Here is a 13574-nt window from a genome sequence, read left to right as displayed (position 1 = left end):
CGCTGGTGTCATTTGTGATTCTTTTTTGCACATCAGCCACCACCTCCCTACTGCTGCTTTCATCATTAATCTATTTATTATCAAATAAGACATAAATAATGAATCAAAATTCCTCAAGAGGCCAGGATTCTGCATATATTTCTGGTTGTGCATGCAGTCCAAATTTTGTAAGATAAACCACACTGAATAATATCGAACATGACAGAAGGGAGTTGATCTCTTTGGCTCACTGTCTTTTGTTCTATCATTTGGTTAAAGTGCAATGCAGATGATTGGCCAGAAGATGTCACTATTTTGTCAATCAAATATGGAGCTATTGTTTTATCACGCTAAACTGGTTTATTTCCCTTTTTATATAAAGTCTATATTTATTTCAGTTTGAGCTTAACAGTCAGAAACTTTTCCATTTTCATGTCAATGAATACCCATGTGTATCCGCCATCACACTTTAATCTAAAAGTCTCTACAAAGTCACAGTGACTCTCAGTGTGTTTGGTATTCCAGCATTCATGTGAGATTTGATGAGTCAGATGTCTGTTTATTTTTTTCTTTTTGGATAAAACACATTCTTGTCCCTAATGCTATTACTGAAAATGAATAAAAGTGATGACGAATCATAAAGAAATAGTTTAAAGTCATGGTCATTGGCCTGCAGCTCTGTCTCGGACCCATCTGTTATAGTTGATGTCTTCACGGAGGGGCAATGAGCTGTTAACTGCTGCAGCGTCCGGGAAGACACAGTTAAACAGGACTGTTCAATAAGACTTTATTATTATTATTATTATATTTGTGCAAGATGCTATTTCATCAACTCTCTGCTTGTACTTTGGGAAAGTATTTGTCCTATCAATGATAATAAATTGTTATTTATTGATAGAACAAATAATGAGCTGCAAATACAAATAGAAACACATCTCATTAAGTTGTGACATTTTTTAAAAACCTGATTCCTGCTATAGATGTTTGGTAAATGTTGCTTTATATGGAGTTGATCTGTTTTTTAGTCTATACCCAGAGTTTGAGTTTAGTGGGAGACTAGTGCGTTTTCTTACTGATGTGATTTGAACCAGGTTAGATCCGATCTCTGTCACCATCCTCAACATGTATATAGTGTAGGTCTGAACTGTGACCATCAGGGAGCAGTAGAAACCAGTCAGTCAGGAGCTGTGGTTGTGAGGAGCAAGATAAATCTGCTGCTGAAATCCTTTTTCATATCCCAACAAAAGTTCATGATAAACAAACGTGAAGTAAATGGTTTCACATGACTACTCTGTTATTGTGAATTTAAGTATTTAAACTCTTTCCAGAGAGAATAAACATGCTCTAAGATTACGCTAGGTAATTTCAGTTTACAAATCCAAATATTGAACTTTTTATTCCAGTTGAAATGAACAGTAATACATTTAAATTTAAAGCTGCCTGTTGCACATATGAAACACTTCCTCCTGTCAGTGTTGTCTGTGCCCACTGCTGTGAAGTCACACTGGAAACTCTTTCGATCCACCAGAGGAGTGCAAGAGGAAAGAAAAAGTAAAGTTTCCAAACAGTGGGTAAGTATTTGAAGGGGGGGGGGGGGGGGGGCACTTAGTGACAGGCAGGTTTCGTAGGAAGCCCATCCATGGTAAATTGAGAGCTGGGAACTGCCCCCCTTGTTAAGTAGCTGGTGGTGGAAAGATTCTTCCCACTTGGAGGCTTTTCCTTGTCGGACATCTGCTGGCGGAACTTCCCAGCAGCCTCAGACACAGAGGAGAGGAGACCTGGGTTCTGCCTCAGTCTGTTACTCACTCTCACAGGAGGAGGCTTCAAACAGGCTGCTCTCAACATTTTGTGTGTTCATGGTTTTTGTCAGGGGGGGTTTAATTGGTGAGTAGACTAACTTTTCATTCACTGAAAATTACGAGTTACTGTGGCATTTTAAAGAGAAGAAATTTGTGATTTTATCATTTTTGTATTAAATTTGGGAGATTTTTTTTCTAACTTTTTTTGTCAGATTTGTGCCGCAGTGCATTTTGCAATAATTATATATATATATGGACTTTAAATGTGTAATTTAACATCAACTCTATAACTTTTCAACAATCTTTTTTTGACACAGTCATTTCACAGAAGTAGATTGAATAATAAATCAAGAAGAGAGAGAAGCCATCGGTTTAAAATACGCTTCAGAAACAATTTAGAATCATGTAAGTAATGTTGTGTATAAGCTGGAATTTATGTGTAATGTAGTAATTTAAAAAAAAGTCTTATTAGTCCCTTACCGATTTCTTTAGGCTTCTGCCACTGCAGTTTTCTTGTTTATGCACCAGGCGGGGCGCAAAGCCTGTGGTTAAAGGTTAGAGAAGCTGAGATCAGACTAGAGTACAATTTAACATTTAAAGCTAAAAGACCCCTCAAATTGTTTTTTTTTTTTACTTATTTGTAATTTACTAAAAAAAAATTGACTAAGTAAAAAAGAAATACATGTCGAATTATATTTTTTATGATATGCTGCACACAAGTGAATACATTTTTACTGAAGAGGCTGCGGTGAGGGCGTCCCAATATATTTCATACATTCAGATGCATGAAGTGATATCACAGTTTTTCATGCAGACTCCATCCCTACAGGGCTAAAGTGAGTGAACCATAGATAATGACAGTGAGCTTCAGTGTGATAGTTAACTTTGTGAAAATAAACTTTATCCTTAAGAGGCAAAGTGCTTAACATAAAGAAAAATAGAGATTCAAAATGTACAACAAACAAAACAATAGCCAATTCTCAAAAGAGATGGTATTAAAATGAAGTGACACACCAAGTCAAATACAGTATATGTCAAACATTCATAAAAGCCTTGCAGTTAAAGAAAAGCTAGAAAACACTGGCTCTCCATTTAAGTTGAAGCAGATGAAAGAGTTTTTTTCTCCCTATTTAAGTCCAACAGCTGTTAGTACAAGTGTCTACCTTTGGGTGTGTGCGTCAGCTGGAGGCAACAAGGTGTGGCCCTTGTGTAAGCAAGTCTAGATGGAGCTTGCTCTTTTTGTTATTTCGGTGGAACAAAGATGAAATAATGAGAGACATCAATCTGGATTCCTCATTCAAAAAACATTCCAGCAGAGTGTTTATCTCCACTGTGCATGTTGCATATACTGTAAATACAATGTAATCTAAGTTAAAGGCAAACTGTCCATTCTGTGTGATTCTGACCGACTGCGGTGTTTGTCCCGTGCATGTGGTTTAGCGGTCACGGCCCCACACTGAGGTGCGGATCTGCAGCTCGAACTCATTGTATCTCTTTGTCCTCAGAGTGATTGATGAGCTACTGACCCTCAGAGGCCAAACATGAAGATAGGGCTGTCACTGGCCACTGCGGCCATCCTCGCAGCCTTGTTATCCTCCATAGATGCTCAAGGTAAATGAAACCACCTGGCCTCCGCCTACATACATATCTACTACATCACCCTGTCTCTACATCTCCTCCCTCTCTTCTTTCACCTATTATCTCCACTGGTTGATTGCATTGTGATTAGTTTGTTACTTTAATGTCAGAGTCATCATGTGGAAACATTTGTATAGATAAACTGAATAAAATTATTCTTATGTTATGTGTATGGTATTTGACTATGTGACTTTTGAATTGACTGCTGTTTGATTCTTTGATGACTGTCATGACCTTATCCCTCATTTGTAGCGTCAGGTTGATCTCGTCACAGGCTTTGATGTAAACTCCAAATCCACTTTACTCGTATTCAAGCTGCAATTCAAATAGTTTAAACCACTTCTACAACTGCACTTATCTCATTTACATTTGGCAAATACAGAAGAGAACCAAGCTCACTAACATTTTTCGTTTCAATTATCTGATTAAATGTATTAAACACACTAAGAGTAGAACAAAACTCATTTCATGCTGTAATGTTTCCCTCAGAAATGTTTTAACAGGTCTGTTGAGCTTGTAGTAGATTACTGGTTTCAGCACCAAGTCACCAAGTATTTCAAGTCATTAAATCACTTATGCAACAATAGTGGAAGTGGAGCGCAGTGATTTAAATCATGTACTCAATAGGCACTTGAAAAAGATTTATTTTGCCATAATTATCAAAAGTGAAAGTTGAAGTTCATAATTGTCCTTTTTTACAGTGTCTCATTATGGGTCCAGTGTTTTATCCATAATTCAATACTGGATTCATAATGTAACTTTATTGGTAGAACACTTGGAAACATCTTAGGAAAATGCATTAACTTAAAAAAGACATTTACTTGCATAACCGTGTTACTTTCCAGCTCTGATCTGTGCTCATACGTTACTGTTTTAGTGGTAATTAAATACATTTTCTGTGTCACAGTAGCCAGCAGCACACTGTTAACAATCTGTCACTAGATTTGACAGAAAATGACTCAAAGTAATTTCATATGCAAACATTTCAGTCCGGATAATGACAATTATGGAAATATTGTATGGAAACCTTCTGACACCCCCCCCCCCCCTTTGAAAGCTCCTTGGCCGGGCGAGAGGAGTCGAACGTCAATTCTCACATATCTCCACTAACCGAATGGAAAGATGAAATACGAGAAGAGCAAATTAATCCTCAGACAGCCCGAAGACAAAGAGCCTTTCTCGGGCTTCTTTGCGGGCACCCACCAAAATGCTGAGTTGCAATACATATGGAAAGTTAATATGTAGTAATGTTTAATGTCAGCACATGTTGTGGAATTACTTTGGCATCTGTCCTGCCTCTTTTGGGAAAGTCGGAGCTCTTTCCTCCTCCGTTTTGGTCTCTCCTCCTGGCAGGAGCTGCAGGCCAGGAGAGCTGGCTGGATGAAGACAGAGGTTACTAACAGAACAGTATTCAGAGTCTGGCCCCTCGGAGCCCGGAGGGACCTTTATTATGTCCTGATGGACAGACATTTGTATAACAATAGCAACCACAAGATCCAAATATCAAACCAGATAGTTTTATCCATATATATCTTTCTTCTTCTTTTTTTTTGACAAAAACCTCCTTTGTTCCTCGGAATCTTTTAAAACCAGAAGCACATGTGGTCAAGGAAATGATAACAAATTAAACCACACACACACACACACACACACACACACACACACACACACACACACACACACCTTACCATTTGGTGTTGGAGATGAGTACTAAAGAAGAGTTCAGGGGGAACACGGTCCATCGAGTTGATATGCCAGGTTGGTGATCCTCCAAATCCCAGTGTTTTCAATTATTCAGTTATTTTAAGTTGTCATCTGCCTGTGCATTCAGTGTGTCCAAAGCTGTGGCTTCATCCTCCGAAGTGTATTTTACAATGATATTCCTTCACTCCCACTGCTTTTCTCCTTCTACTTTACAGCCAAAGCTCTATGCTCACACGTCTCCTGCATGGACTGGTACTCCTGGTGCCACTGTGGATTAACCTCCTAGTGTTTAAGTCAGTGCAGATAACATCATTCAGCAGCTAATATCATTCACGGCTATAACATTCTCACTTAACTAAATTAATTTACTGCTTCCTCACTACTTTTGCTTTTCAGGACAATTTTTGTCCTCAAACACCAATTTTCCAGGGGCGGATCTAGGTACAGGACCAGGGGGGCACTAGCCCCAGCTGAGATCTGATTGGCCCCTGAGGTGCCCTTGTCCTTAGAGTAGTCTTTAAAAAAACTAAAAGAACAACAACAATAATAATAATAAATATGATAAATTGTTACAAATATTTATTTTTCGATGATAGTACACAATATGCTTGAAAATAAAAAACTTTCAATTTCATCAATTCAGTTAGGTGTGGCTTTTCCATGAATGACTGAATCAGGAATTATGCAGGAATGTTGGATATATAATTGGCCCCTCTGTGTAAATTGTGGCCCCTTTATGGCTCCTGATTTAGATAAATCCTAGATCCACCACTGCAATTTTATCAGTTTGAATTAATTTTTTTTCAGCAGAATTGCATGTAAAATATCAAGAATTTAGTTGAATTGTTAAACTGTGCATATGACAGCAGATTATTTAAGAAAAACTTAATTTAGCACTTTTAGAGTCACTTCGATGTGACTTTCATGCATGTAAAGTAGTGTAAATATAGTGCTAAATGCTAACACACTTTCCGCTAACTAACATGAGCTCCCAGCTGCTGAAGCTTTGAGCCAGAAAGAATATCATTTTAAAATATGTTTGTCATCTCTGTCTGTGTGGTCCCAACTGTACATGGAAACTACTGTCCAGTCAATCAAAGTTGTTATACCAAACAACTTTCTCATGTACATGATGCATGACGCTGCGATCACGTCAGCTCGGCGTGAAGCCGTGTGGTCTTGTCACACTGTTTATGTTTTTCTTGTGTTTATCGTAAGGTACACACTTCCTCTATTATAGCACATCTGGAGAAATATTGATCTCTCATACCTTCTTTTGCATTATGCTGCCAATGAAAAAGTACACAAGAGTCTAAGGTGACAAATTGTGTATTCTTTTTAAAAGGTTTGCAATGGATGTGTGCCACTCACATGTGTCTCAGCCAAATAAGCTTCAAAAACACTTTTTTTGTCTCCGAAATATGTTTATATACAACGTATATATAACATATGGTGTTCAATTATTTCAAGTGTTACTTCAACAACTACATGGCAACCTTGATTCCATTGTATAATCAGTGACTGAAGAATGAAGTATGTGTTGTGTTTTTTAATTCTGAGAACAGCTCCATCATGAAAGCAGTTTAGTGTGTGTGGTTGGAGCATGCGTTGTAATGACTGCACTCAGCATGTGTTGGATGGTTTACTCAGTGTTTGCACTTTGGTTTGGTTAGTTTGTATGGAGTCGTGCACATGTCGGCATACACACACACAACGTGTATGCTGGTGCTTGAGTTGCTGGCCAATCTTGGTCGGGCAACTCAAACAAATGTCATTTTGTTCCAAAATGGCTTCTCACCCAGTTTTATTTGTTATTTTTATGTTGTTACGTGTGTTTTTCTACTCTGTCATCCTCACAAATGGGCGTCGGTGTTGTGTGTCTGTCCCCAACAACGAACAAAGTCCACTTCAGTCCTGAAGTGTTTGTCGTTGGGATCAATGTGAATGCTTGATTTAAAACTGTTTGATTTGATCACGACATATAGAATCATCACTATACACAAGCATCACGTTTGTTGTGATATAACGCTGTGTCATCTCTTCATTGCAGTGGAACCTCCCTCAGACTTGAAATTTAAAATTCTAAATGAAAACACAGTGGATATGTCATGGGTGAGACCCTCGTCAAGGATACAGGGCTTCAGAATACAAGTTGTGTCTGATGCAGGTTAGTATGGAGTCGATGTACACTGTATAAATATATACATATATGCACACAGAAAATACACATGCTGCAACCCGAGAGCTGATGTACCACTTGATTTCTTCTCCCAGATGAACCATCAAGAGACTTTACCCTCGATGCCTATGCCACTAAAACCTCAATCACTGACCTGACCCCTGATCTGGACTACTCTGTGTCCATTATCTCATTTTATGGGTCAGAAGAGAGTATTCCCATCTTTGGGCAACTGACCAGTAAGTACAAACTTCACATTAGGTCAATGTAGGTAATTCTTGAAAAAAATTAACTATATGGAATTTTAAGTTATTTTCTTTGGGAGGAAAGAGTCTGTTTACGGTCTCTTCAATTGCTCAGTTCACAGCTAATGCAGCATAAAGAAATGTGTTGTTGTGTGCATGTGTTTTTGATCCCTTTACGAAGTGTTAATTTTCTTCCCCCCCTTTCCGCTGTGAAAAAGCACACAGTGAGTGTCAATGTATGAATGTGCAAACTCACCAAGTGTTTCCTGTGTTTCAGTCCAGTCCAGTAACACCAGCACACGAGTCAGGAAGCCACAGTCAGATGCCCTCAGTGAGTATGTTTACTGTGGTGTCAACCCAAATCTGAACAGAGACGGCTTTCCTATTTTTTTAAATATATATTTCTTTCCCCTCATATTTTGGAATAATATTTTTAGAGTGGATAATTTCCCTTCTGTCGGGGTGGTCACATGGTGAGCAGGCAGTGTTGTGACAGTGACTGGGAAGTCACACGTCAAGCTCTTTTAATTGAAACCATCTGGAACACCAAGAAAACATATGGAGACAGGGGTTCTGTTATGCGTCACAGAGAAGAGGGGAACAGGAGGGTGGGTTACCAGGCATTAACATCTTCATTGTGCCACTTATAGACACAAGTTCTGTCCCTTAAACCATAGGTTCTCAATTTTTTTCTAAGCCAAGAAAACATTCCTGAGACCCCCACATGGATGCCCCTTGGAATACCTTGACATAGCCTACTTGCTTTACACATCTACCAAGCAACAACATGAGACTTAGAAAGACATGAGAATGAGGACAGAAGATCCATATATCATGATAGTTTTAACAGATACATTTTTTCAAGGACCCCTGGCAGTGTGCCCTGGACCCCTGGCGGTCCACAGACCTTAATCTGTCAAAACATGTGGCAAAGTCAGGTGTCTCCTTTTCAAACTGTCCTCAGCTCATGTCATGAGACTTATCTGTAGTCATTGACAGGAGGACATGATCACTCATCTGATGATAGGGCCCTGGAACCTCCCTTCCTCTGCTTGGAGGCCATATTTATTATCCCAGGGAAAGTTAAGAAACAAAGACTCCTTTTTTAGGCTGAGATGTGAGTTAATGAGACCAACAGGAATCAAAATACATCCGTATAGGCCTAGCCAATTATTTCAACAGAGTTAGAATCTTAAATGTTTCATAGAATTGTATCTGCGATATAAAGCTCCATACGGTTTGAAAGTATAAAAGTGAACTTTACAAGTCTATAAAGCCACATTTTTGACTGCTGGAATGGCTTTACAGCTCGATTTCTTTGGCACTGGTTGATGTTATCTTTGATGTCAGAATGCATATCCATCTGTCAAGGATCTGATTTCATTCAAACAGACAGGAGAAGATATGGACCAGCGTGAAAATATTGTTCCAAGATCGAGCTATTGCTGCTATACCTTAAGTGGCACATTTCTGGCTTGAAAGTCCTATTAACTTGAGCCATGAGGGATGTGCACGTTAGGAAAACCCAAACTGTTCCTAATCTAAATCAGTCAAAATGTGTTGCATAACTTCTAAATGCTTCTATTGGCTTCTTCTGACTGACTATCTAATTTCTCCAATATCAATATCTGTTTTGCAGAGTGCTCGGTCAGTGCAATAGCAGATTTGGTTTTTCTGGTGGACGGCTCATGGAGCGTTGGCAGGGAAAACTTTAAGCACATCCGCAGGTTCATCGGCGCCCTGGCTGGGGCTTTCGACATTGGCGAGGACAAGACACGGGTGGGTGTGGTCCAGTACAGCACAGACACCCGCACAGAGTTCCCCCTCACCCGTTACACCAGGAGAGGTGACCTTCTGCAAGCCATCAGCTCCCTGCCCTACAAGGGAGGAAATACAATGACAGGTAAGGCGCTTGATATTACCTTAAAGTTGTTTAACTATAAATGACATCATGACGTCCCAAATGGTTGACTCTACCTACGTAAGCGTTGGACCTACAAGGTCCAAGATGGTTCGAAACATTAGGTTGCATTATAAGCCATGTTCAACCCATAAATGTAGATCTTTTCAAATCAATTTGGTAACATGATTGTAACATATTGATGTATTTTAACAGAGAACAGTCATATAATTTAGTTTACAACTGAAATAAAAACAAATTAATTGTGCAGTATCTCTTTTAAAACACAAACATTTCTGTCTTCAGGGGATGCCATAGATTACCTGCTGAGGAACATCTTCACGGAGGCAGCTGGATCAAGAAAAGCTTTTCCAAAGGTAGCCATGATCATCACCGATGGAAAATCCCAGGACTCAGTGGAGGAGCATGCTAAAAGACTTAGGAACATCGGAGTGGAAATATTTGTCCTAGGTATGGTTTATTATTCAGTGTTTTCTTGAACTGTGCTCCACCATGTGAAAGTCAGCCTGTCCTTGGCAGCCATTTGATTTTCCACTGATTGTTCTCTGTGAGATATTTAAAAGTGAGGAACTTTTGTTTTATCTATCATACACAATGCTCTAAAACTGTCTGTCAATGGTCCTCCACATCTGTGATGCAGACGGTGAAATGAAACAAAAAGAAAAAAAGTTTTATAAAAAGTAAGTTGACATTGTTGTACTTTACATTTTCCCACTCAGGTATCAAAGGAGCAGATGAGGATGAGCTCAGGGAAATGGCCTCCACACCTCACAACAAACATGTGTACAATGTTCCCAACTTTGACCTGATCCAAGAGGTGCAGAAAAAGATCATCACAGAGGTGTGCTCCGGCGTCGACGACCAGCTCAGTTCAGCTCTCAGCGGAGAAGAAAGTGAGTCAAATGATCTTCATTGAACGTGTGTTACAATATATGGAGTTTTTCCATGAAATGCTCCTACTGTAGTTTTTATCTTATCCAACCAATTATATATATATATATATATATATATTATATAAATATTTTGTCATTTTCCTCTCAGTGGTGGAGCCAGCCGCGAATCTTCAAGTCACAGAAATTGCGTCTAAGTCAATGAGAGTGACGTGGGATCCCTCCCTGGGTGAAGTCACAGGCTACAAGCTCACACTCAGCCCCATGTTACCTGGATTGAAACGCCAGGAACTGTACATAGGATCAACTCAGACATCCATCAACGTCCGTGACCTTTCTGCAGACACTGAGTATGAGATCAACTTGTACGCCCTAAAAGGTCTGACTCCCAGTGAACCCATCATGGCGATGGAAAAGACCCAACCTGTCAAGGTGTCAACAGGTAAGATGAAGTGGTCATTTCTTATCGATTCTTAGGTTAGATTTACTTGAAGTACTTCAGTCACCTTGTTTCATTATGTAAGCCATACAAAGCCTTTAATTAACCCACGCTTTCTTGTATTTCTTGTAGAGTGCTCCCTGGGAGTAGATGTGCAGGCCGATGTGGTCCTTCTTGTTGATGGTTCATACAGTATTGGATTACAAAACTTTGCCAAAGTTCGTGCCTTCTTGGAGGTTCTGGTCAACTCCTTTGACATTGGCCCCAACAAGGTCCAGCTTAGCTTGGTCCAGTACAGTCGCGATCCACACACTGAGTTCGCCCTCAACACCCACCATCACATAAGCACAGTTGTGAAAGCTGTGCGTGCCTTCCCCTACCGCGGAGGCTCCACTAACACCGGCAAGGCCATGACCTACGTCAGGGAGAAGATCTTTATCCCTGCGCGTGGTGCAAGGCAAAATGTTCCCCGTGTCATGGTCCTGATCACAGACGGAAAGTCATCAGACTCTTTTAAGGATGCGGCCACCAACCTGAGGAATATCGATGTGGAGATCTTTGCCGTCGGTGTGAAGGATGCAGTGAGGTCTGAGTTGGAGGCCATTGCTAATCCCCCATCAGAATCTCACGTCTTTGAGGTGGAGGACTTTGATGCCTTCCAGAGGATTTCCAAGGAGCTGACTCAGTCCATCTGTCTGAGGATTGAACAGGAGCTACTCAACATCAAAAAGAGAAGTAAGAATGAGGATGGAAACTCTTAACATGCTAAGTGTTACCAGCCACATGATATGCCAATAACTTCTTGACATATATTTTGGATGACTACCATTTGCTAAGTTTGTATGTAGCTCCATGTCAGTCAAAACTGTCCTTATTAGAAACTGCACCATTTGGCTGTCTGTTGGTGGCGAAGAGCCAATGCAATCAAGAAAAAAGTAAAACACAGCATTATAATTCAGTGTAAATTGCTTTCAGGCAAGGCACCAGCAAAATTTAATCAATTCCCCCCACAAGTAAACATACCACAAAACCACAAGCATGCTATTGGAATGATTACTATCACACCATTTGTTATCACTTACAGTTCCAAAAAACAGCAGTGAATAGAAAAGCTGTGTTTTTTTTTAACTTTACTATGATTATGACTCAGAAGCCCCCCCATCAGCTCTGAGAGAGAATGGAGCTGTGGTCCCACACAGTGGTAAACTCCCATCACACTGCTTATTCATACTTGTAGTCCCAAAACACACACCAATTACTAAGTGTACCATTCTGTGCCTGATTGAAAATATTTTTTTCAAACTGCCATCTGCAACAATACTTTTTTCCATTAATTGAAGGCCATGCCCACGTCCGAGGCTATGGAAAGAGAGGAATGCGAATACTAGTCAGCTACAGTAGTAGTAGGAGTAGATTTATAGCACAATATGATTATGGTAGAGTGACTTGCAGAGTGACTTGCATAAGATTAGGGTCTATACACTGCATATTTAATACGTTTTTATTTTTCAGGTTTGCTTCCACCCAGAGATTTGGGTTTCTCTGAAATCACCTCCAGAAGCTTCCGTACCACTTGGACAGCCCCTACTACCAATGTCTTGTCTTACTTGGTCCGTTTCCGTAAGGCTGAGGATGTCACAGGAGACTACATTTCCATGGCAGTGCCTGGTGACACCACCACGGCCGTTCTTCCCCACCTTTATCCTGTCACTGCCTACGAAGTCAACGTCTTCGCCCAGTATGAAAAAGGAGACAGTTTTCCTTTGACTGGCGAAGAGACCACTCTTCCAGGTATGAGAGATTTACTCGGCTTTTACCTGATATAGCTGAAATAATCAAAACAAGAATATTAACAACTGTAATATGATTTTATTTTTAGAGCAAGGGACAGTACGAAATCTACGAGTTTCAGAAGAGACAACAAACAGTTTTAGGGTGTCTTGGATAAGTGCGCCGGGTTCAGTGATCAGGTACCACCTCACCTACGTTCCACTGAGTGGTGGTGGGGAGGCTCTGCAGGCGCAGACCATTGGACCAGAGACAACCATAGTCCTCCAGGAGCTTTTCCCCATCACCACCTACCGTGTGTCCGTGGCTGCTGAGTATGCTGCTGGTGTAGGGGACGAGATGCAAGTGGATGGTACCACTAAGGAAGGTGAGTCAGAAAAGCTTCTGGTTTTGAAATCATTTGTTTACAGCAAGTGCTGAACAATCATGTGAAACTTGTGTCTGATCAGTTTTTGTTTCTCCTCAGTCCGTGGCTCTCCTCGTGACCTCCGTGTTTTTAATGAGACCATATCTACAATGAGGCTGGCTTGGCAGGCTGCTCCAGGAAATGTCCTTCAGTACCGCATCGCCTTCAAACCTGCTGATGGGGGCGAGAGGAAAGAGATATCTGTCAAAGGAGATACTACCCAGGCTATGCTGAAGAACCTCCAACCGGCCACTGAATATGAGCTGTTCGTCAGCGCTCGCTACTCTTCTGGTTTGGGCGATCCTCTTCTTGGCACTGGAACAACCTTAGAAGGTAGGGGAGAAAGTCACAGTGCTAATGTGTAACTTGGAACCTTTGAAGCATGATGTGTGACAAAAGTGTGAAGCATGCTTTATGGCTGTGGGCTCAGTAAGTGGAACATCTGAATAGACAAATGTATTATTGTGTTCAGCTTCTTTTCAAGCGCCAAGAAACCTCAGAGATTTAGGCATGTATGTTTAGGGAAACTTTGCCATTGATTAGTATTTATGATTTTAAGTGCTGCATGGTGTAAAACGGCTGAAAT

The 13574-nt window shown here is 40.4% G+C and overlaps 1 protein-coding gene across 4 annotated transcripts in view; it reads left to right on the top strand.

Annotated features, from left to right (window-relative positions):
• The first annotated feature begins 1722 nt into the window (after positions 1–1722).
• The window catches only part of col12a1a (collagen, type XII, alpha 1a), a 53009-nt gene continuing 41157 nt past the window's right edge, over positions 1723–13574 (top strand). For 3 of the 4 annotated variants that reach the window (XM_069536374.1, XM_020085022.2, XM_020085024.2), the window contains exons 1-13: positions 1723–1863; positions 3284–3389; positions 7171–7287; positions 7395–7538; positions 7822–7875; positions 9184–9447; positions 9751–9915; positions 10185–10358; positions 10507–10797; positions 10927–11529; positions 12307–12585; positions 12674–12949; positions 13049–13321. In XM_069536374.1, coding sequence (XP_069392475.1) covers positions 3320–3389; positions 7171–7287; positions 7395–7538; positions 7822–7875; positions 9184–9447; positions 9751–9915; positions 10185–10358; positions 10507–10797; positions 10927–11529; positions 12307–12585; positions 12674–12949; positions 13049–13321 — 2710 coding nt within the window. In that variant the 5' untranslated portion in view covers positions 1723–1863; positions 3284–3319. The remainder of the gene's footprint in view (positions 1864–3283; positions 3390–7170; positions 7288–7394; positions 7539–7821; positions 7876–9183; positions 9448–9750; positions 9916–10184; positions 10359–10506; positions 10798–10926; positions 11530–12306; positions 12586–12673; positions 12950–13048; positions 13322–13574) is intronic. The other variant, XM_020085025.2, reaches the window with a different exon arrangement.

This window comes from Paralichthys olivaceus, chromosome 12 (assembly GCF_024713975.1).
Source record: "Paralichthys olivaceus isolate ysfri-2021 chromosome 12, ASM2471397v2, whole genome shotgun sequence".
Classification (NCBI taxonomy): Eukaryota; Metazoa; Chordata; class Actinopteri; order Pleuronectiformes; family Paralichthyidae; genus Paralichthys; species Paralichthys olivaceus.
This window is presented reverse-complemented; position numbering and strand designations above follow the sequence as displayed.